Source organism: Equus asinus, chromosome 30 (assembly GCF_041296235.1).
Source record: "Equus asinus isolate D_3611 breed Donkey chromosome 30, EquAss-T2T_v2, whole genome shotgun sequence".
Lineage (NCBI taxonomy): Eukaryota > Metazoa > Chordata > Mammalia > Perissodactyla > Equidae > Equus > Equus asinus.
Genome location: NC_091819.1, coordinates 13,675,829 through 13,700,352, shown reverse-complemented (window position 1 = coordinate 13,700,352; position 24,524 = coordinate 13,675,829). Strand labels below are relative to the sequence as shown.

The 24,524-nt window shown below is 38.4% G+C and overlaps 1 protein-coding gene across 1 annotated transcript in view; it reads left to right on the top strand.

Moving 5' to 3' along the window:
• USH2A (usherin) overlaps positions 1 to 24,524 on the top strand; it is a 743,449-nt gene that overhangs the window by 563,013 nt on the left and 155,912 nt on the right. Inside the window, exons 50-51 of the mRNA XM_070501449.1 lie at positions 7,653 to 7,874; positions 19,530 to 19,753. Of these exons, the coding sequence (XP_070357550.1) occupies positions 7,653 to 7,874; positions 19,530 to 19,753 (446 nt within the window). The remainder of the gene's footprint in view (positions 1 to 7,652; positions 7,875 to 19,529; positions 19,754 to 24,524) is intronic.

Sequence of the window (24,524 nt, the reverse complement as noted above, 5' to 3'; positions counted from 1 at the left end):
TACCACTGTCAACAAATATAGAGAATTAATTTTTTTTTTTTAAGATTTTTTCTTTTTTTTTTCCCCCCTTTTTCTCCCCAAAGCCCCCCGGTACATAGTTGTATATTCTTCGTTGCGGGTCCTTCCAGTTGTGGCACGTGGGACACCGCCTCAGCTTGGCTTGATGAGCAGTGCCATGTCCACGCCCAGGATTCGAACCAACAAAACACTGGGCCGCCTGCAGCAGAGCGCGTGAACTTAACCACTCGGCCACGGGGCCGGCCCCAATTTTTTTTTTTTTTTAAGATTGGCACCTGGGCTAACAACTGTTGCCAATGTTTTTTTCTTTTTTCTTTTTTGGCTTTTATTTCCCCAAACCCCCCCGTACACAGTTGTATATCTTAGTTGCAGGTCCTTCTAGTTGTGGGATGTGGTACGCCACCTCTACGTGGCCTGACGAGCGGTGCCATGTCCACGCCCAGGATCCAAACCCTGGGCCGCCACAGCGGAGCACGAGAGCTTAACCACTCGGCCACAGAGCCGGCCCCAGAATTAATTTTTTAAGACTCTCTGGGGAACATAATGAGATCATCCACACATTGTATAGGAGTGGGGTTTTAAAGAGGAAATCAAATACCTTCAATATGTTAGTTTCATAGGTCTACCATAACAATTACCACATATTTACTGGCTTAAAACAGCACAAATTTATTATCTTACATTTTTTTCAAGGTCAGAAATTCCAAATGGGTGTCGCTGGGCTAAAATCAAGGTGTTGGCCAGGTTGTGTTCTCTTCTGGAGAAGAGAATCCATTTTCTTCCCTTTTCCGCCTCCTAGAGGCTAACCACATTCCTTGGCTAGTCGTCCCCTTCCATCCCTCAGGCCTGCAATGGCCAGTCAAGCCTTTCTTATATCACATTATCAAACTTAATTCCATCTGCTATTTTAATTCCCTTTTGCCATGTTCCAGGATTGAGGTTCCAGGTTCCAGGATTGAGACATGGACATCTTTGGGAGGCCATATTCTGCCTACCATGCTAAGGTTATGGCTAAGTAATTGTAGGAATTAAGAGGGTGTTTCCATACACTCTTGGGATATAACAGTCCCAATGCTAAAAGATACTGTGAGTCTGAGTGTCAGAAAAACTGCTGAGCATAGATCTATTACTCCGAATTGAGCAGCTGTCTCAGGTATTGGAGATAGGATGGTGTTCAGGCTGGGAACTACCGGGAAGTCAGGAAGCACAATCCTGTTAATGGCCCTTAAATCTTGGACAATGTGGTATACAAGTCATTTATCTTTTTGATGGAATGAATAGGATATTATAAGAATTACTACTGGGGATAAGTCCTTTCTGGAGTTAAGGGGGTATGATGAACCACAGTTATTCAATAGCCGCCATTTTTTTAAATAGGTTTTGGGCCAGTTTCAAGAAGGGCATGGCCAGATTTATAGAGACCTTTAAGGATTTAGCCTCTTCTGTGAATCCCATATCTGAACTGTCCTTGCCCCCGAGGCTCTTGAAGATAGTAGATTCAAGGTCTGAAATGTTGGTCATGGAGGCATCAAGTAGTGGGTAATCATTCTGTGCCATCATCAAATTATAGACTGGGGATTCATCTCCTGGGAGTTCCAGAAAGAGGCTTTGGGGTCCACATTTAGTACTGGCATCATATTTACAAAGCGGATCTCCTCCCACCAGATGCCCTGGGGTGGAATTACTAAATCGAAAGGCGTATTGAATCAAGAGATGATGAAAAAAGACAGAGGCATGAGCCAGCCCTGATGGTTAACGTTTTGCACTTTTACCGATTCCACTGCCTGGATTCATTTCCTGATAGCAGAACCACATCACCCGTCTGTCAGTTGCCATGCTGTGGTGGTAGCTCACACAGAAGAGCTAGAAGGACTTACAGCTAGGATATACAAACGTGCACTGGGGCTTTGGGGAGAAAAAACAACAGCAAAGGCAGAGTCTGAGAGGTATTTGAAATTTCTACCACTAAGATGGTTTGGTTATTCCTGGGAAAGAATGGTGGAAAAGTAGTAGAATTTATGGTAGATAATGTAGCCTCAATATCAACTAGATATGAAATCTTCAATTTCTACAATTGCATGGAAATTTCTCTGTTTTGTGTTAAGGGAAATTATGGAGAGACCAGAGCAGCTACTTTCTCAGAGACGGAATGTGCTGTCAACATTTGTCCTTTTCCTTTTTCAATTCTATCTTTCTAGCTGAAGTAGAGTGAGTGTTCTTTGAATGTCCCTTTTCCTTACAATACTGGCAGCTGTCTTTGAGTCAACTAGACATAGAGGTGTCCTTGTTCTTGGCTTTATCTAATTGTGTAATCTGAAATGCTATTAATTTTGTCTGATGTTTTTTCTTTTTTTGGAGCTAAAGCATCTTCCAAGTGCTCAGCAAGCTCTTGTAATTTAGAGAGGAGGGACAGCCTGCCGTCCTATCTTCTGTTTTCTGGGAAGTTGTGGTGTCTTCTTCTCTTCTGTTGAGACCAGAGCATTCTTGGAGGGTGGTAGTTAAGTGGTCTCTGAAACCAGGCGTGGAATTATGTTTTCCCTTTTTATGAAACTGGATTTTTTTATTGTGGTAAAATATATACAACATAAAATTTATCTTTTCAACCGTTTTAGGCACACGGTTTAGTGGCATTAAATACGTTCACATGGCTGTGCAATCATCACCACCACATCTCCAGAACATGTTTGTCTTCTCAAGCTGAAACTCTGTACTCATTTAACTTGAACTCCCCCTTGTCCCTCATCCGTAAGCCCTGGCAACCACCATTCTGTCTCCTGTCTTTATGAATTTGACTACTTTAGGTACCTCATGTAAGTGGAATCATATAATATTTGTGCTTTTGTGACCAGCTTATTTCGCTTAACATAATGTTTTCAAGGTTCATCCGTGTTGTAGCACGTGTCAGAATTTCATTCCTCTTTCAGGCTGAATAATATTCCATTGTGTGTATATAGCATGTTTTGTTTATCTATTCATCTATTGATAGACTTTGGGGTTGTTTTCACCTTTTCACTATTGTGAATAATGCTGCTATGAGTATTGATGTACAAATATCTGTTTGAGTCCGTGCTTTCAGTTCTTTTAGCTGTATGCCCAGAAGTGGAATTCCTGAATCATATGATAATTCTACGTTTAATTTTGTGTGTGTATGTGTGAGGAAGATTGTCCCTGAGCTAACATCTGTGTCAATCTTCCTCTATTTTATGTGGGATGCTGCCACAGTGTCTGCACCCAGGATCCGAATCTGTGAACTCCAGGCCACCAAAGCAGAGCATGCAAACTTAACCACTACACCACTGGACTGGCCCTGTGTTTAATTTTTTGAGGAACTGCCATGGTGCTTGCCACAGCAGCTGCACCATTTTACATTACAAACAGCAATGCATGGGGTTCCAATTTCTCCACTTCCTTGCTAACACTTATTTTCTGAGGGTTTTTTTTAATAACAGCCGTCCTACTGTGGTTTTGATATGCATTTCCCTAATAATTAGTCATATTGAGCATCTTTTCAGGTGCTTATTGGCCATCTGTACATCTTCTTTGGAGATATGTCTATATGAATCCTTTGCCCATTTTTTAAATTGAATTGTTTGTGTTTTTGTTGTTAAGTTGTTGGAGTTCTTTATATATTCTGGATATTAATCCACTATAAGATATATGATTTGAAAATACTTTCTCCCATGGGTTGCATTTTACTCAGTTGAATGTGTCTTTAGATGCATAACACTTTTTTTTTTTTTTTTAAGATTTTATTTTTTCCTTTTTCTCCCCAAAGCCCCCCGGTACATAGTTGTGTATTCTTCGTTGTGGGTTCTTCTAGTTGTGGCATGTGGGACTCTGCCTCAGCGTGGTCTGACGAGCAGTGCCATGTCCGCGCCCAGGATTCGAACTAAGGAAACACCGGGCCTCCTGCAGCGGAGCGCGCGAACTTAACCACTCGGCCACTGGGCCAGCCCCAAATGCATAACACTTTTTAACTTTTTTTTCTTTTGCAGGGGGGAAGATTTGTTCTTCATTAATATCTCTTGCCAATCTTCCTCCTTTTTTCCTCCCCTGCAAAGCTCCAGTACATAGTTGGGTATAGTTGTAAGTTGTTCTGGTTCTTCTATAGGAGCCGCTACCACAGCACGAGCACTGACAGACAAGTGGTGTGGTTCCGTGCCCAGGAACTGAACCCAGGCTGCTGAAGCAGAGCACACCGAACCCCAACCACTAGGCTATCAGGGCTGGCTCAACACTTTTTACTTTTGATGAAGTCCAATTCATCTATTTTTCTTTTGTTGCCTGTGCTTTTGGTGCTATATTCAAGAAATCCTTGCCAAATCCAGTGTCATTAAACTTTTCCCCTGTGTTTTATTCTAAGAATTTTATAGTTTTAGCTTTCACATTTAGGTCTTGGGTCCATTTTGAATTAATTTTTGTATATGGTATAAGACAAGAGTTCAGCTTCATTATCTGCATTTGAATATCTGGTTTTCCCAACACAATTTGTTGAAAGGATGGTTCTTTCCCCATTAAATGGTCTTGGCATCCTTATTGAAAATCATTTGATCTTATAAGGGAAGTTTTATTTCTGGGCTCTCTATTCTATTCTGTTGGTCTAGATGCCTGTCTTTACACCAGGACCACACTGTTTTGAATACAGCTTTGTTGTAAGTTTTGAAATTGGGAAGTGTGAGACCTCCAACTTCATTCCTTTTCAAGACTGTTTTGGCTAGTTGGGGCCCCTCGAGATTCCATTTGCATCTCAGGATGGATTTTTCTGTTTCTGAAAAAGCATTGTTGGGATTTTTGATAGAGAGTGTGTTGAATTGTAGATCACTTTGGCCAGTATTGATGTCTTAACAATGTTGTCTTCTAATTCATGAACATGGGATGTCCTTCTATTTATTTGTGTCTTCTTTAATTTCTTTCAGCGGAATTTTGCAGTTTTCAGTGTATAATTATTTCACCTCCTTGTTGTTTTTTTTTTTTTTTTAAAGATTTTATTTTTTCCTTTTTCTCCCCAAAGCCCCCCGGTACATAGTTGTATATTCTTCGTTGTGGGTCCTTCTAGTTGTGGCATGTGAGACGCTGCCTCAGCGTGGTCTGATGAGCAGTGCCATGTCCGCGCCCAGGATTCGAACCAACGAAACACTGGGCCGCCTGCAGCGGAGCACGCGAACTTAACCACTCGGCCACGGGGCCAGCCCCTCACCTCCTTGTTTAAGCTTATTCTTAAATATTTTTTATACTATTATAAATGGAATTGTTTTTTTAAATTCCTTTTCATATTGTTCATTCTTAGTGTATAGAAATATAACTGATTCTTGTATGTTAATTTTGTATCCTGCTTCTTTGCTGAATTCATTTATTAGTTTTAACAAAGTTTTTTGTGTGTGGAATCTTTAGGGTTTTATACATATGAGATTGTATTGTCTGTGATCAAAGATAATTTCATTTTTTTCCCTTTCAATTTGGATGCCTTTCTCCCTTTTTCTTGCCTAATTACACTGGCTATAACTTCCAATATTACGTTGAATAGAAGTGGCAAATTCACAGCATCCTTGTCTTCTTTCTATCTTAGAAGAAAGGCTTTCACTGTTGAATACAATGATAGCCGTGAATTTTTCATATATGCCCTTTATTATGTTGAGTTGTTTCCTTCTATTCATAGTTTGTTGACGTTTTTATCATAGAATAGTGCTGGATTTTGTCAAATGCTTTTTCTGCATCAGTTGAGTTGACCTTTTGTCTTCTTCCATTCTGTTAATATGGTGCATTACAGCGATTGATTTTTGTATGTTGAATCATTCTTGCATTCCAGGAATAAATCTCTCTTGGTCATGTTGTATAATCTTTTCAATATGCTATTGAATTCAATTTGTTGGTGTTTTGTTGAGGATTTTTGCATTGATATTCATAAGTGATATTGGCCTGTAGTTTTCTTTTGTTGAAGTGTCTTTGCCTAGTTTTAATATCAGGGTAATACAGGTCTCATATATTGAGTTAGGAAGTGTTTCTTCCTCTTCAATTTTTTGGAAGAGTTTGAGAAGGATTGATGCTAATTCTTCTTTAAATGTTTGGTAGAATTCACCAGTGAACCTATCTGGTCCAGGGCTTTTCTTTGTTGGGAGGTTTTTGATTAGCGATTCAATTTTCTTACTAGATATAAGTCTATTCAGATTTTCTATTTCTTCATGATTCAGTCTTGGTAGACTGTGTGTTTCTAGTAACTTGTCCATTTTATCTGGTGGGGTGAATTTTTGACTAATGAATTTTGGGCAAGAAAGACCTCAATGATAGCTACTAAGAGTTCTTGCCCTTTTTTTGTACTCTTTATATGTCTATCCATAGTTAAGTGTTGTCCCATGTTTTTTAATATCATTTTGACAAGAAATTCATCTTGCTTCTACTAACCAAGTTTTGGCATATCCTGGCCTCACAAAAAGATGAACTAATTGACAGGGATCAGGGAATCCAGGACTATAAATTCCTAAAGCAATCCTATATTCTTCAGGGAACTTGTGCCTTTTCTTAAGAAGGTTTGGCAAGTCATTAACTAGATTATGCAAATCTTATCTAGACCATGATTTAAAGCTATGAGACCTGCCAGGTTGGTCATCATACCCACATACCTTATAAGATATAATAAGTGATATTGTCCAGGGAGAAAGATACGTTTAAGAAGGGCCAATGGAGGAAAGAGAAGAGGGTCTGTTGAAAGTGCAGGAAGGAGAGGAGGAATAAGGCAAAGAGGAGCAGGAAGTCAAGGTTCCGGAGGTCAGGAGGGAGGTCAACCCACAGTTGGGTCATGAGAGAGAGGAAACGTGACGTTTGGATTTTAGATCCACCAAGTTGTAATTAGTGTTTTCCAAGGTATCCTTAAGGAAAGCAATTTTGAGATTTCTGTCTTTTAGAGTTTTCTTGTCTTTTAGAGGCCTCTTTATTAAACAAAAAAAAAAAGGTGACTGTTGATATTTAGAATATTTTATTCCTTTGATCCCAAGGCACCAGGCAAAATATTATTTTATGCTTATCTCAAGTTTCCCAGAATATCATGTAAAGGGGGATGTGGATGTAACTACATTAGTGAAATTCAGTGTCTGCCGTAGCTCAGCAAAATACTAGAACGTTGACTTGAATATGGTATGTTTACCTCCTCTCACATAATTGACTTTCCCATTGGAAGTATTTCTTTTTGGTTAAATAAATATAGTCTGGTTAAAAAAATTGTAATCATAGGCAATACAAATTTAATAAGAGTTGATTTTGAATCTACCCCACTTTCCAAAAAGAGAAAATTACACTAAGTAGACAGAAAATCATTTGCAGATAAATTTTTTAATAATATCACTTAATCCGTGTCACCAGACCTAATGTGCTCATTTGTTAAGGCTCAGAGAGGAAATAGGCAGCGTAGCTTCACCTCTAAGTTGGCGTGTGTGTATGCGAGCAGACACACAGATTTATACATCTTTAATGCAAACATTTTGAAGTTGCATTGAGATTTTGCAACTCCAGTATGACGGTATTCTTTCTCGTAATTCTGTCAGCTAGTTGGCATCTGCAAGATGATTGTGATAAAATTTAGTTGTGAGTCAAAGCATATTTTTTTCACTCATGCAATGATGGTTATTGTCCTAAATTGACAGGTGAAGTATGCTGTCCAGATGAGCAGCACCATCGGGTTTCCGCTGGCGTCGGCGACTCCTGCTGTGGCAGAATGCCGTACTCCACCTCAGGAAGCCAGATCTGCTGTGCTGGGAGGCTTCGGGATGGCCTCGGCCAGCAGTGCTGTGGGGGACAGATTGTGAGCAAGGATGTAGAGTGCTGTGGTGGCGAAGAAGAGGGTGTCGTGTACAGGCGCCTTCCAGGTAAGGGGCGCTGGTCTACCTTTCAATAGATGGACAATCTGGGACGCAGAGAAGTTAAGAAATTTTCCCTACACGAGCAATTAACTAAAACTCATGTTCATTACATCTAATGCAACGATTAGGTACATGATGTATAACCAATAAAAATGTAATCTCACATTTTTATGTGCGTGTGATGCATTTCATAAAAACAGATCAAAACTATTTCTTCTGGAAAAGTGTCGTGTCCACCCAAAAGCAAAGAAAACACACACGAATGCACAGGTTCTGGAGCAAGAGAATATTTCCTAGCAAATAAGAACAGTGTCCAAAATTACTATGGATGATATTGTGTCATAACTCTTTTATTCCCTTATTCTTCTGCAGCTATCAAATTAACACTAACATTAATAACAATCATTGTCATTATTTGAGTACTTACTATCTAGCAGGCACGATGCCCAATGTTTTATGTATTATTACCTCAACTGATCTTCATAACAATCCTACAAGATAGGCACTATTATCATCCACATTTTAAAAATGAGCAAATTGAGACACAGAGATTAAGCCCTTGCTCAAGATTACATGGCTAGTCGGACCTAGATTTTTGGGTCCCTGAAAGTTATTCAGTTCAGGGGACCATCTTTAAGAAAAGAAAACAAAATAGTGAAGACAAGACAAAATATAAAAATAAATATTTATTTAGAAGGCGGATATAAATTACAAAAATTACAAATCTAAGAAAAGAACCAAGCAAATTTCACTAACATAAAAATACTGTATTTGAATTATTTAACTTCTGGCATCTTTGTTTTTTTCCTAATGTGTTTAACTTGTACTTTGATTGTCTCTTCCTACAACTGTGGCTTTGTACTGTAACTATCTATAGAGAGAATAGAAAGAGAATTTATTCTTTTCTGTCACATGGTTAATCAAAAAAATTTTTTAACTGTTTAAAGTTTAGAAAAGTGAGTTTAAGCTTCACAACTCATTATCGTAATATTATGTAAATGTTTAAGATTATTGCCAAATGTGGAGAAATATCTACCAAGAGTCTTTCTAAGATTTCAGGGACTTGTCTAAATATTTGTCAAATTGACAACATCATTAATCAGCTTTTCATGGACATCCTTCTCATATGACTGTATTTGAGTTGTATATTATCATAGATGTCACTATTTCAGTTACAAATCAGTAAGAAGTATAATTTGTCCAATATATTTATGAGCTGCTTCTCTTCATAATTTGTATTATCAAACAATCAAATGGCCTAGGCATTGCTTCAATCCTAGATCCACCATTTTCTTTTAATAGTTTGCTACTTTTGGTATGATCTGAAATTTATTTTGTTCCAATTGTCTTCTTGATGTCAGAATATTCCCGTTGATTCTATTGTTCATTTTTACAGCTTTGGTTTCATATCACATTACTTTTTCTGATCTCTCTTTCTTTAAAGCTTCCCTCTACAGGCATCCAAATTAAGAGTCTATAATTTCTCACATTTCTTATCTTTCCAAACTGCAGTGAAAATGGCATATTTGAGCCTTAACAACTTTTTTATAGAAGTGACTGAAATTAGATAAATGTAGCTACTGAGCCCAAACTAAATATTTCCCCAACTCGACTTCCCTTTAGTAGGTTTCAAAAATATCCATAGTCACTCCAATTTCAATCAATATGAGGGCACCTATGGCAGAGAGTAAGTTAAAGGAGAAAGAGACAGTGGTCATAACAAATTGTGGTGAAATATTATACATTTGCAAATTTTATAAAAATATACAATCACACTTTCCTTGGAAGGGGCTCATGCAGGCAAAGGGCCCTGAAACTCAAGCTTCTTTAGCTTCAGAGTAAATCTACCCCATGAAGCTAGTAAGTGTTGACAATCCAGCCCTTTTCTGAGTATGACTCAGGACATCACAATATCTTGATGGAGATGAATTATGAATTCTTTCTATAATTTCTTCTGTTTTTAAAAACCATCAGAGTTATCCATAATACGAGTAACAATTATCTAAATTGACTATTATAATATTATTGTTACATACCACGTTCTTGTATACATTCTCTTCATTGTAAAGTTCTGATGAAAATTACCAGGAAGGGCACTTGAAAAACTAATCAATCAAAAAAATAATAGGTATCAACCTGGATGTACCTGAATCTTGTGCCTTAAAAAAAATACTAAACTCTCAGTATTTTGGTAGTCTTTAAAGAAGTAAGAAATGCTAAATTAAATTATTCACAACTAAATTTCAATCCTGCCAGTGTGGGAAAGACTCATCTCCTTTTTTGAGCCAAAAAATACCTGAGTTCTAGCTTCTTATTTTATCCTTGGGCCACCATCAAGTGTGTTTGTTTCCAAGGCATTTACTATTCCATGAAGTTATAAATCACCCATCTGGATCCACACTGTATCCATCTTATACATTTTTAAATCCAACCCAGTGGGACACATTTAGAGGACAATTTTAGTATATATACTGTCAAACTGGTTGATAGTCCTATGTCATTTTGTTGATCTCCATCAACTGTCCAGAAGATAGTGAAAGTGGATAGTTGTCTGACATATAAGAGAATAAAGTTTTAATTGGACATTTTCTTTGATCCCAGGAATTTAAGGATTGCCTGTAAAAGGATTACCTTTAAAAAGTGGCCTTGAAAGAGAGCACAGGCCACCTGGATCTGTATTTTATTACAAAAAAAGGTTGACTTTGCCAGGTAAAACTAAGAAACAAAAATAAAAACCAACCTCACAAGACCTTCTTTGAAAATGAATAAGGTATTAAATCATATAATATGCAAAAGTCCAGTGTAGACACACAAGCCTTTCAGAAATTTCCCCCATGGCTGGTAGACTTGAAAGGTTAGTGTTCTAAACATAACTAAAGTCCAGGCAAGGAATTCAGCCCTGTCAAGTGTCTCCTAGACACTGCCTGTTGGCTAAAAGATGTACTCAAGGATCAGGAGACAAAATACAACAATAAGTAAACAGCATCCTATGTTCACTATTTGCCAAGCTGTGTTCTGTGTGCTTCATATGCATTAACACGTTTAATCCTCACAACACTCCTATGAGGTAAGCACTATGATTATCAGATAAGGAAACAGAGGCACTATTTGTGTGTGAGGAAGATTGGCCTTGAGCTAACATCCATTGCCAATCCTTCTCTTTTGGCTTGAGGAAGATTGTCCCTGAGCTAACATCTGTGCCAGTCTTCCTCTATTTTTTATGCGGGATGCTGCCACAGCTTGGCTTGATGAACAGTGCTAGGTCAGAGCTCAGGATTCGAACCGACAAACTCTGGCTTGCTGAAGTGGAGCGCATGAACTTAATCGCTACACCACTGGGCTGGCACTGAAACAGGAGCACTTTTAAAAGAAGTTAAAAACTTTCCCCAAATCACACAGCTAGTAAGTGGCTGTGTTACTTGAGGTAATGCTCACTGCTGTTACAAATGAACCTTAAAACGTATATCAGCTCCAATACAGTGGGGGTTTATTTTTTTCTCACATAATATCACTCAGGTGTCAACCTATCTGCAGCTTAGCTCTCTTTCCTGCAGTCATTCTGGCTGTTGGAGGGTCTGCCATTTTCAACAGGCAGCTTCTAAAATCTCCTGAGGGTTGCATCCACTCCTGCAGCCAGGAGGGGGGAAAACATGGAATAACGTCTGTGCAAGATTTTCATTGGCCAAGTCTAGAAATAGCAAATATTTTTGTTAACATTTCATTGGCTAGAACTCAGCTATCATCTGTCAACAGCTAAATGCAAGGGATGCTGGGAGATTTTCCCATGAATCTCTTGACACTGTGCCTAAGACAGGATTCTAACTCCATCCAAATGGCTAAAGAGGCCATGGTCTTTATCTCTCTGAGCATTCTGACACCTGGACAAGCTTTGGGTGCTCTCCAACCCAAACCACATCAGTGGTCATCAAGTCTGATGAGCAGGCCCAGTATAATACAACTACCAAGTTGCAAATATTTTCTGGATGACCATAAAAAAAGGGACATCACAGGGGCCAGCCTGGTAGCATAGTGGTTAAGTTCAGCACATTCCACTTCGGTGGCCTGTGTTCATAGGTTCAGATCCTGGGCGTGGACCTACACCTCTCATCAGACTGTGATGTGATGCTGTCCCACATACGAAATAGAGGAAAATGGGCACAGATGTTAGCTCAGGGCCACTCTTCATCAAGCAAAAAGTGAAAGATTGGCAACAGGTGTTAGCTCAGGGGCAAACTTCCTCACCAAAAAAGAAACGGGAGAGAGAGAGAGAAACATCATAAACTTTTCTTTGTGATCACACACCACATGTATTCCAAAGTTAGAAGAAAAAGTATTGTGTATAAGTACTAGCACTAATGCAGTGACTCTTAAAGTATGGCCTGGGGACTCGTGAGGGTCTTCATGACCTTTCAGGTGGTCTATAAGATCAAAACTATTTTCATCATAATACTAAACTATTCTATGCCTTTTCTACTCTCATTCTCTCATGAGTGTACTGTGGATATTTCTAGAGGTTACACGACATGTGATATTGCAACAGTTCAATGCAAAAGCAGACATGAGAATTCAGTTCCTTCTATTAAGCCAGACGCTAGAGAGGCTTGCAAAAATGTGAAACAATGTCTTTCTTCTCACTAGTTTTTCTCAGTTTGGGAAAAATATTTATTTTTCATAAATATTTATGTTAACATGGTATATATTTATTATTATTTTAAATGAATTAATAAATACATAGTTCAAAAATTTCTGTTTTAGGCACTAACCCAATAAATAGCAACAGATGTAACCCATATAAACAAAAGCTATCTGGAGTCCTTGATTACTTGTAAAAGTGTATAGGGGTCCTGGGGGGTCTATTGGTAAAGATTCAGCACTCTCCTCGCCACAACTTGGGTTCGTTTCCTGGTCAGGGACCCACACCACCCGTCTATCGATTGTCATACTGTGGTGGCTGCATGTTGCTGTGATGCTGAAAGCTATACCACGGGGATTTCAAATACCAGCAGGGTCACCCATGGTGGACAGGTTTCAGCAGAGCTTCCAGACTAAGATAGACCAGGAAGAAGGACCTGACCACTCTTCTGGAGAAACTGGCCATGAAAAATGCAGCAAAGTATTGTCTGATACAGCACTGGAAGGGGAGAGGATGGAGGAAAATGACCGGGCTGGGCTCTGCTGTGCTATACACAGAGTCTCCAAGAGTCAGAGTTGACTCAATGGAACTAACAAAAAGAGGGGTCCTGAGACAAAACTTTGAGAACCACTGCTTTAAGGCACAGTAATCACCTCTACTAGAAAATCATAGCAATTAGTTGCTCTGTGCTATGACTAACGAGTTGAGCACCTCTTCCTCTGACTTAGCTAAAAAACAGGTCCATTAAAGATAGACCATGGTTGCCGGCTTGGGGCCCAATTACAAAATGGGCAGGGGACATAAACAGACATTTCTCCAAAGAAGATATACGGATGGCCAATAGACACATGAAAAGATGCTCATCATCACTAATCATCAGGGAAATGCAAGTCAAAACTACACTAAGATATCACCTTACACCTGTTAGAATGGCAAAAATATCCAAAACCAAGAGTGACAAATGTTGGAGAGGCTCTGGAGAAAAGGAAACCCTCATACACTGTTGGTGGGAATGCAAACTGGTGCAGTCACTATGAAAAACAGTATGGAGATTCCTCAAAAAGTTAAGAATAGAAATATCTTATGACCCCGCCATCCCACTACTGAGTATCTAGCCTAAGAACCTGAAATCAGCAATTCCAAAAGTTCCATGCACCCCTATGTTCATCTCAGCATTATTCACAATAGCCAAGTCATGGAACCAACCTAAGTGCCCAGGAACTGATGATTGGATAAAGAAGATGTGGTATATATATACAATGGAATACTACTCAGCCATAAAAAAGAACAAAGTTGTCCCATTCACAACAACATGGATAGACCTTGAGGATATTATGTTGAGTGAAATAAGCCAGACAGAGAAAGACGAACTCTGTATGACTCCACTCATAGGTGGTAGTTAACATATGGACAAACAGAACTCATTGGTGGTTGCCAGGGGAAAGGGGGGTGGGGGGAGGGCACTAGGGGTGAAGTGGTGTACCTACAACATGACTAATAATGATGTACAACAGTAATTTCACAAGGATGTTAACTTTCATAACCTTAATTTAAAAAAAGCTACAAAAAAAGTAAACTGTAGAATTGTATATCCATTATTTATTACAACTGTATTGTAAATAAAAGGATTCATAAGAAAAAAGACTATTAATAAATACACCAAAATATGTAAAAAAAAAAAAAAAAGACAGACCATGGTTGCCGGGTTGGGGGAGGTCAAAGTGTTGCCCTCCCTCATACCATACTGGGTCAGAGTTTTAAAATAGCAGCAAAATGTCTTACGTTAGCATCTTTGCTCATCTGTTACTTTTGTTTTTAGTCAATTGCCATATTCTTTCGTTCAATACTATGTACAATATAGTGACTATGTTCAAGATATCATTCTTGGTGCTTTGTGAGTGTAAAAAGGGCTAAGATTCCATCTTTATCCTTAAGGACTTACAATCTAATCAAGAAGAAAAGTACCTGTAACGTTAAACATGCACCAGAAAGGGGGATGAATACAAGCATATTCTTAAGACTGAGAGATCATTCCAACCAAGGTAATGAAAAAAGCTGAACCATCAGATTGGAACCTCAAACAATGAGTAGGATTTTGAGACATGTGGATAGAAGAAAGACGTTTCAACAAAAGGGCATAGCTTGAGCTAAAGTGTGAAATTAACTATCTGCAGAGCATGTCCAAGTCATAGGGAGCAGTTGGGTTTATTGGAGGTGTACGTCATGAGTTAGGAAATAGAGATAAATCTGAGTAGGCAAAAGGATTTGAACATTATTTAGTACTCAGGGAAGAGTCAATGTGATGATAAGAACTGTGACTTAAGGAAATAAATTAGATTTGAGTGGCAGAACAAATATGAAGGAGAACGAAAGGTAAGTCAGAACACTATTGCCAAAAAAGTAGAGCATAGCTTTTCTAAGAAATGGAGTAGAGGTTACTGTCTACTTGGGCAATGCTTCTTAATCTTTTGGGGGCCATACTCTCCCTTTAGAATCTTTTGAAAGTGACAAACCCTCACTTCAAATAATATTATATAGACTCCACACAAAAATTTTGTCTGCCATTTCATATACCCTTGAAGTCCATCCAAAGACCCAAATTTCAGAATCATTTTTTTATTTACTTCAATATGATGTTCTATGCTAGTCAAACATTTCTTAAGCAAATCATGACACTCCTCAACTGCTGTGAATCAAGATTAGCATTAGAGTTTCTCATGACATTCATGACAGTGGCGGTTCCACCAATTTTGGTAATCATGGTGGACTGAAGGCATGATCCTTTAAAAAAGGAAAAAATCTCTTTCTATTCTCTTGACCTTCCTGAAGGTTTCACTGAAAATAGACACGTTCAGCTCGTCTTTTTTCCCTCTCTGCTGCCTCTCCCTCCTGTCGCCCCTAATGACTGTGACCTTAATGACCTTTCAGAATATCCATCTGGCCCTTTTTCTCCTCAACCTTGCAACACCATACCTGCTACACAAGGGTTTGGATCTCATAATATTGTTCCTAAGCCTGGCCTCTCTCCCTGCCTGGCGTTGTGTGCCTGCCACAAGACCAGGCTGGCTCGTAAAACATCTCTTTATGTATTTTATTACTTAAACTCTTTTATTTGCCTGCAGGAGCCCTTTAACAAAATCACATTGAATTGACTTTCTCACACCAAATCAGATCTCCCTGGTCCCAGTTCAGTTGTCTTTGTCAATATGTATTTTATAAATGGAGTGAATTAACAGATGCTGTTGGAACAGAAGTGCTGGGGTAGCGTTTATGTTTTTAGTGCTCTCCTTGGGCAGACGAGTTGTGCAGGAGTGTTATACACGTACCTTGGGATGAAAGTCAGGCTTGTCATTACAGTGGCTATGTATTCTTAACCATATTCTTTGAATATATTTTAAACCTCTTTATTGCCTTTATTCTTAGTGTTTGCTTACATGGTTTTATCACTGATGCCATTAATCTTGGCATGGACTTGATTATATCTCTTGGTATTAAAGGATGAACATTAAAAACTCTCTATCATTCAAAGAGGACAGGATTCTCTTTTAGCCGTGAGAAACTGATCACCACAGACGTTTGAAACATAGTATCTTATTTCTTTTGTAAATGTTGTCCATGAAGGCTTTGATATGAAACTCTGGGTTGAAATTGTTTGGGAATAGAATACTGAGTTTTCATGTTGTGGGTTTGGACTTCGGAAGAATGAATGGCTGCTGCTGTTTGTTACCTAAGGTGGAATTTGGGAACTTTGCAGAGGGGAATATAGCACAGAAACTCAAGGTGTAAAAGTGGTGTGGAATATTTCCTGGGAAGATTTCCATATGACATAATGAATTTTTGAGAAGTGTGATGTGTAATTGCTGTAAAATATTTTGCAACGATTTGGGGGAGCCTTTTTGCTCTACTCTTTCTCATTTTTGTGATGGTAACTATAGAGCCATCTACTGGCGAAGGCAAGCACACATTTCCTTTCTTTCGTGCTCTGCTACCAATTTTATGTTTGTCCTGAGAACGACTATTCACAAATCTTTTTTTTTTTCATTCTTCTAGACCTAAAATATAATCCCTTGGCTTAAAATGTGGTTCCCGTGCTCCATCCTAGAGTTCCACAATGAGTGGTCATATTCTGGACTCTGTTCTTGACTACTGTCCTGTTTTTATCTCAAAAGCATGAGTCATGATTCTTGCTCTTTTTTTAGAAACTTGGAGCACTTGTTTTGCAGATTTAACAATTTAGGAATTCGTCAGGCCTGTATGTTTCTCAATACTTTCTTTTTCAGCAATAGACATTAAATAAGTGTTGGTAAGATATTTGCAATATTCATAATATTGTGAGTAAAAAATTCTTTCCTCTACTATATCCTCAGTTGTATCCAATGCAATGGAAGCCATCCATTGGAGATATATGCTGTTTTGAAAGACAATAGATGCTATTTGATCTCAAAAATAAATGTCTAATAGTTCAGTGCATCCTGTACCGCTTTAATAACATCTGCCTCTTGTTCAAAGAGCATCTCTACCTTTATACAAATTTAATGAAGAACCTCTGGAAGAATAGATCAATCCATCAATAATATATGACTTATTTTGTTTTTCTTTGGGCATATTTAAAATGGTGCGTTCTGTGTGTCAAAGTTCAAAAGTCAAGCGCTACATGTGATAAATTAGGTAGAGGTCAAAAGTTATTGCAATGCAGTTTCACAAGATTGTCTGTCTCTGAATTTGCAGCTCATTCATGCTGAAGTGATGCACTATGGGAATTACTACCAAACTCTGCTCAGCAACATCTGCTCTCCCTAAGTGAGTTAGTGCACGTCAGACATCTTTATGTCAGAATATTGCAGTGATGGATGCAGTCTTCAGAAAATGCTGCATAAAAATCTGGTGTGCCGTTCTGGCCATTAAGTGAAATTACTATTTGAATTAATGGCACTGTCACAGTTTATCTGTGCAAAGAATGAACGCTGATTAGGGTATTAAGTAATTAGCAATTTATCACACTGGAACAAGGTTGATAATAATTAAAGAAGTAATGGTTTACCAAAGAAACTCGAAAGGGAGTCACTTCTTGTTATGTGAGCGAAATCTTGGCTGAAAATTTTAATTCAGTGAAACAAAGATGAAGCTCTTTGTGAAAGAAAGCATCCTTTTTTTCTAGTGGCAAAACAGTTCATTATCAAAATTTTAGTTGACCTGTCAAAAGTCCCTGAGAGCGAGCAGATGACTGATTACGAGTTTCGAATTAGGTCAATGTCTGAATTTTGATTTTATACTTAAAGCCTGGTGAAACCATAAAGTAATTTAGGAGTTGAGAGGAAGAATGTATTCTGCTCCCTAAAGGGCCGGTTTTCGGATTTTGATTGCTCTTTAAAATAGAAACGTGAATTATTTTAAGAAAACTGCTAGAGAAAAAGATGACAGTAACGAACCCAAGGTTATATTTAAATGTCTGATTAGAAAGCAGCAAAAAAAAAAGGTCAAAACAATATAAAACTTGAAGCTGTGGGTTTTCTTTTTATTTTATGTATGTGTGTGTATTAGATATATGTCATTTTCACTCATCATAATCGAGACTTGCACTGCAATGATAACCCTGCTGTGTGTATATATTTGAAAGAACTTTTTCCTGGAAACGTTGAAACAACTATTATTATTACTTTATAATTACCTGTAAACCAATTACTTTGAACAGTACTCACATTTCAACATGGTGTGTCAAAACTCAGTTATAATCATTGTATATCACTAATCATAAATAAAAAATTTAAAATATTGGGAGATATTTTTTTAAAGTGGAAAGATCAATGAGCGGGTTCTTTGGAGTCATATGTGGACAAACATCTTTCTTAAGGCATGTGCCAAGGCAGCGTCTACTTTCAATAATTTTTTTTTAAAAAGCACTTAAAACTCATTGGTCTGTTATTAGGAGTGTCTTTCATAATGTAGGTGTTTGTATAGGACCAGGTTAAACAATACAGGACCCCAGGCCACGTTGAAGTTGAAGTTCTTTATGTTATCAGGCAGGACTAATAAGAAATAAACAAAATTCTAATTAAAATAAGTCATTCATTACATTGTGCTGCTATATAACTGGATATAAATTCTCATATGATAGCACTGTGACATGGGTGATAGGCACCTTAATTTCTAGCTTAATCTGCCTCTAGGGTATTGTTTATTTATTGAGGTTTTTATGTCTAAATTTCTGCTGTATCTCTTCTATGGTGAGATCGAAGTGATGTGAACACAGGCAGTTAAAGTGAATTCGGTGGGAGAAAGGATGTATCTCAGGCGCACATGTCTTTCATGGAGAGGTAGAGATCAATGGTCCTCCCTCCGAGGTCTTTCTGTCACTGTCCCCAGCCCCCTACCCATGTCTAGAGATGGGTCTAGGATACAAATGGTGGCCAAAGGGTTGACTTGTTCCGTGAGCGAGCTCAACTGAACTTGAATACAGATCTATCTCATGAAGAAAGAACGGTTACCATTGCTGCTGGACTCACAAGAAGCAAATGTTTGTACCCTAGACAAAGCCAGGCAAAAACTTACAAGACTCCTACCACCACGTCTCCAGTTCTAGGATGGTGCTGCCCCTCCATTCTGTCTAGCCTCTTATCCCGGAGTGCTTGGGTGACCTTTTCTCCCTTGTGAATTTCTAGACATTTCTTGCGAGTCCATCTAGTTTAACTACCCCTTCTTCTGCAACAAGATGTTCTCATCACAAAATGGGCAGGCAATTCTTATGACAGAAATCAGATCTATTTGTGGGGAGTTTGGGAGAAGTCTGGCCCCGATGAGTCATTTTGGAACACTTCCTCTTGTGTGTTCTTTACCTAATTAGTGCCTAGTTCTCTTGGTAAGAAGGACCCTCACAGCACTTTTAAATCACCTTGGTAAGGAAATGCTACCTGAGGTACCCTTTCAGCAACTGCCTGAGTCTGACGTTTTTATACCAAGCTTTACAGCAACCTCCTTTTTCTTCCCTTTTTTTAAATTTCATATTCATATATAACATTTTATTGTTGCAGGGATGTTCTGTTGTGGGCAGGATTATGTGAATATGTCAGATACCATATGCTGCTCAGCTTCCAGTGGAGAGTCTAAAGCATATGTTAAAAAGAATGACCCGGTGCCAGTAAAATGCTGTGAGACTGAACTTATTCCAAAGAGCCAGAAATGCTGTAATGGAGTTGGATATAATCCTTTGAAATATGTTTGCTCTGACGAGATTTCGACTGGAATGATGATGAAGGTAATTGATGGAAAACCTCTCCGAGGCGCTGATTTGACAATGGAAAGAGAAATACATTGTTCATAACTATTTTTCTAAAACAGGAATGTAAAAACTCCTGTGTGCATTATTCATTTTCACATTACATCCATATTAATACCAAATGAGTTCGCTGTGATTGATGTTATTGCAATGAATTCTAAAGGAATTAATAATGATTAGCTGTTCTGAGGAAGCTTCAGCCAGCACTTCAGATTAGTGTAGAACAGAGAGTCTGTGCACCAAAGGAAGTTGTCTGGGACCTCTGCATGGTGCCATTTCATGCCCGGGGTTGCTGTAGAGGGAGACGGAAGGAAATTCCAGCTTCTTCCCTCTAGACCTCCCACCTGTCATCCACCACTTTCCTTGGATAGAGACCTTATATCCAGCACATTCACTTAGTTGTGTTTACAGTGCATTCCTTGCAACAATGCGAGATGAACAAAGGCCTGTCAACCACAAAAGTGGATCTGCCTTTGGGTGTATCATTTATGTTTATATACAAAGATACTTCACATACAGCAATGTCATGTTTGTTAGCATTAAACTTGACCCAGGATTCCAGCAACCTACCGTTTGAAGGAAAGGATTATGGACATTTAAGAAGCGAACACCCTACCATGTTCTGTAGTAATTTGTCATCGGGAGACGACTCAAAATGGGTGTTTTGGTCACAGACAATGGACGGGCTCTTAGTGACTGAAGCAACTATACAATTGTTGTGTAGACATCATATACTGTGGGATGTAAAGTAAATCTTGAGATTATTAGGGCCCCCAGCAAGCGCTTTGTAGCAATGAACATGAAGAAAATACATAAAGTTGTTGAAGATAATAGGTATTTAATGAAGAGAATAATCATACAAAATACCCACCAAAAATAGTTTTTGTCTACAAAAATTCCTTAAAAATTGGTCTTACCTTTTTTTTTTTTTTTGAGGAAGATTAGCCATGAGCTAACATCTGTGCGCATCTTCCTCTACTTTATATTTTGGATGCCTGCCATGATAAGCAATGCGTAGGTCCACACCCGGGATCCAAACCTGTGAACCCCTGGCCGATGACACAGAGCGTGGGAACTTAACCACTATGTCACAGCCAGCCCCAAAATCGATCATCTATGCAACTTCAATTAATCAGTTCTATGAAAGAAATATATCCAACGCTGTGTTCCCGAAGTTTAAGCTTATTCCAGGCCAATGTTTTCAAAAGTTTGGCCTAGAACATTTTTCTTAAATACATAGTATTTTTTGGTCTTAAAACCTGGCGATGGGCCTGGCCCAGTAGCATAATGGTTAAATGTTCGTGTTCTGCTTCGGCAGCCCAAGGTTTGCCAGTTCAGATCCTGGGTGCAGACCTAGACACCACACATCAAGCCATGCTGTGGTGACATCCCACATGGAAGAACTAGCAGGATGTACAACCAGGATATACCACTATGTACTGGGGCTTTGGGGAGAAAAAAACAAGAGGAAGATTGGCAACAGATGTTAGCTCAGGGCCAATCTTCTTTACCAAAAAAAAAAAAAAAGCATACCTTAAAAAAAAGAAAAAAAGCTTTAAAAATAATAAATAAATAAAGAGGGTCTGGTAAGAGAGGTCAGCAGAGTACCTCCATATTAAAAAAAAAAAAAAATAGCTGGCGATGTTACAAGAACGTGTCTTTAAAACGACGAGTTAGGAAGCATCTGTGAAGAAAATGCTCCATAAAAAGGCACTCATATTTGAAAAATGAAGATAGGAAACCTGTTAGTTTCGTAAATGAGACTGTTGCTCACAACTATTCATTTCATTATTGCTCTCCTCACATTTGTTTCCGCCTAACATCTCATTTTTGTTTCAGGAAACTATAGTTTCCATTATTTAAGAAAGATGTTCACGGTTATGTCCATGATCCTTTAAATTGGCTCGAATTGGCTTTATGAAGGCCAATTATCAGTTCTATTTAAAATTCATATTTAAATTACCATGACTAGGAGAATATTTCTGAATGCTACATCAACCCATGTCCATAAGTAAAGCTGAAGCCATAGACTCCATTTTGTTTCCCTGGAGACTTCCATCCCATCTCCAGTCTGGCTGGATCACACTGGGATTTCCGCACAGCTGTCCAGTGGGTCCTCTTGAAGCTATTAGTTTGGGAATTCCTCTCCATCATCTCCTGTGTTGGTCTCCCTGTGTTCTGAACCCCAACTGTCCCTCTTTCTCACCTTACTCCCTTCTCTTGGGGAATTATCTTCCTGGGTACAAGTGCATGAAAGGTAAATTTTTTGAGAGCCTGATGTCTAAATTATCATTCTCCCCTCCCACTGGATTGATAGCTTGGCTAGGTATAAAATACAAGGTTAAAATTTATTTCTACTCAGGATTTTGAAGGCATTTCTGCATTTTTGCACTTCCATTACTATTTCCAGTCCTGTCTCTTTATAGTTGATCATGTTGTTTTTCCTATAAAAGTTTTTAAGGCATTCTTTTTATCCTGCTTTTCCAAAATTTCCTGACAATGTGCTTTTATGTGGATATTATCATTATCGTTATTATTCATATTCATTTTTATAATAATGGGCTTTTTGTGGACTTTTTCAGTGTGGCGTCTCATAACCTTCAGTTCTGGAGAACGTTACTATTTCTTTGACAATTTCCTTCCTCTTTTACCTCTGTTTTCACTCATTAGTTGGATGTTGGACTTCCTAAGCTGATCTTTTATTTTTTCTTCTTGTTTCTTGCCTGTCGATTAACTCTGCATCTTTCTCAGTTTGATGAGATATTGCCTTAACTTTATCTTCCAACCTTTCTATTGATTTGTTGTAGGGTTTCTTTTAGTTTTTTTTTAGTTTTAGTTTTTAAGGCTCTTTCTTGCTTGCTGATTGTTATTTATTCACGCATCCTCCTCTTGTTTCATTCGTGGAATACCTCTTTTATCCTTCTGGAAATATGAATTCTATTGTTGCTTTTTTATTGTTTGTTTACTTGATTCCTTGAATTATCTCACTTGTTCATTTGGAACTATTTTAGTTTTCTTTTCCTTGCTTTGTATCTTCGTCCTCTGGCTTCCATTTTCCGTGTTGTAAAATCTCTTCTTTCCATTGGGGGCTGATTGAAATCTCGCTATGTGTGGGCATCCATTAATGGGGAGCACAATGGGGTAATCAAGGGGCAGAATGACTTTTTGTCAAGGAGCCACATGACCAAGAATCCTTAACAAGTATTTTTACTTTACAAGTAATGACTCAGTCTTAATCCTCCATGCTGGGTGGGGATGGGATATGTGCCTGTTGCCAGCATATGAGGAACCCAGTGGGAAAGGAGGCTCAGGTTCTCACTGTACAAAGACAGACTTTTATTTCATTTTCCCACTCTGGCGTCTGGTTTACTCCTTCCAGTGGACCCTCTCTGTTCCTTTTAATTTCATCAATTCTTTTCTAAGCTTATCTCATTTTGCGATGCTTTGCCATACGCAGCTAGTAACAACATACACGTTCTGCTAATGTTCCAGCTTACGACCTCTTCCCCTAGAGCTGTGAGCTCAGGAGCACTTGGCTGACTTCAAGTCTTGTTCCAGGGCACAGTTTTACTGAATATTTGCGACAGCATAACGGAGGTCCCCAACCTCCCAAACACCAACATGGAGTTCTTTGCCACTGGCTGCTTAACTACTAAGCCATTGCTACATATTTTAGGGTCTTCTTGTGGTTGTTAAGGCAACATCCAACTTCAAAGTACTAATTTATGTTTTAGCCAGGACACACTGAACGATGCTGAGGAAAAAACAGATGTACTCATGTAAGGAATGGCTCAACAGAATTAACTTCTTTAAAAAAATGTTTTCACATTGCCATCCAACGTGAGTCAAGCAGTTTCCTCCAAGCAACGTCTCAGGAACCCAAGCCCTTTGCACCTTGTGGACTCAGGCCACGGTGGAAAGGAGGAGAGAGTGTCTGCTTGCGCGTTTATGGGTCTTACTTGGCTGCAGAATGCATCCTTTCTGTATACTAGTCACACAATTTCTAGTCCCATGACTCCTCTTATGGCAACTGGACTTGAAAATCTAATATTCCCAGGGACAAAAGAGAAACATGGACACTACTGGTCACATGGCATTGTGTCTGCCATATCCATGTACTTCTCAGCTCCCAAAGATGTTTGAGCTGTCCTGTGTGGGTTAGTTCCTTTAGACTTTCGATATTCCTTTGCTGTCATTTGATTGGGCTTTAGGAGGAAGTGGATATAAATGCAGCTGTTCAATTCATCTTATTTAAATGGAAGTCTTACTATATTTTTCTGAAGCAACTTTATTTTGACCACCATTGCGATAGTAATTTAACTTATGTAAGAGAGAGGTTGCATGTAGATCAATTTTAAGTAGCAAAAATTATTTTAAATACACTATACTACCTATGTAAAGTATAGACAAAGTCAAGCTCTGCATTATAGAATATTGCCTTATTTATATATCCTGTAATTTGGGATGATGGAGTATTTCATTTTGTGAGATTAGAACACACTGGTACTTATCAATAACTATAAACAATCCAGAGATTCATCAAAGTTTACAAATATAAACAATAGTAATTATAATGACAGTTCACGAACTATTTAGATTTTCTAAAACTTGGATAAGGGTATTTATAAGTCCAATATTCCCAACAGCACAGGAAGTGCAGATCCTCAAATATCCAATTCTTGATTTTCTCTAAAACTCCATTAGGAAACTGTCAAAGTAACAATAGTAAAATAATGACAACTGTTATTAT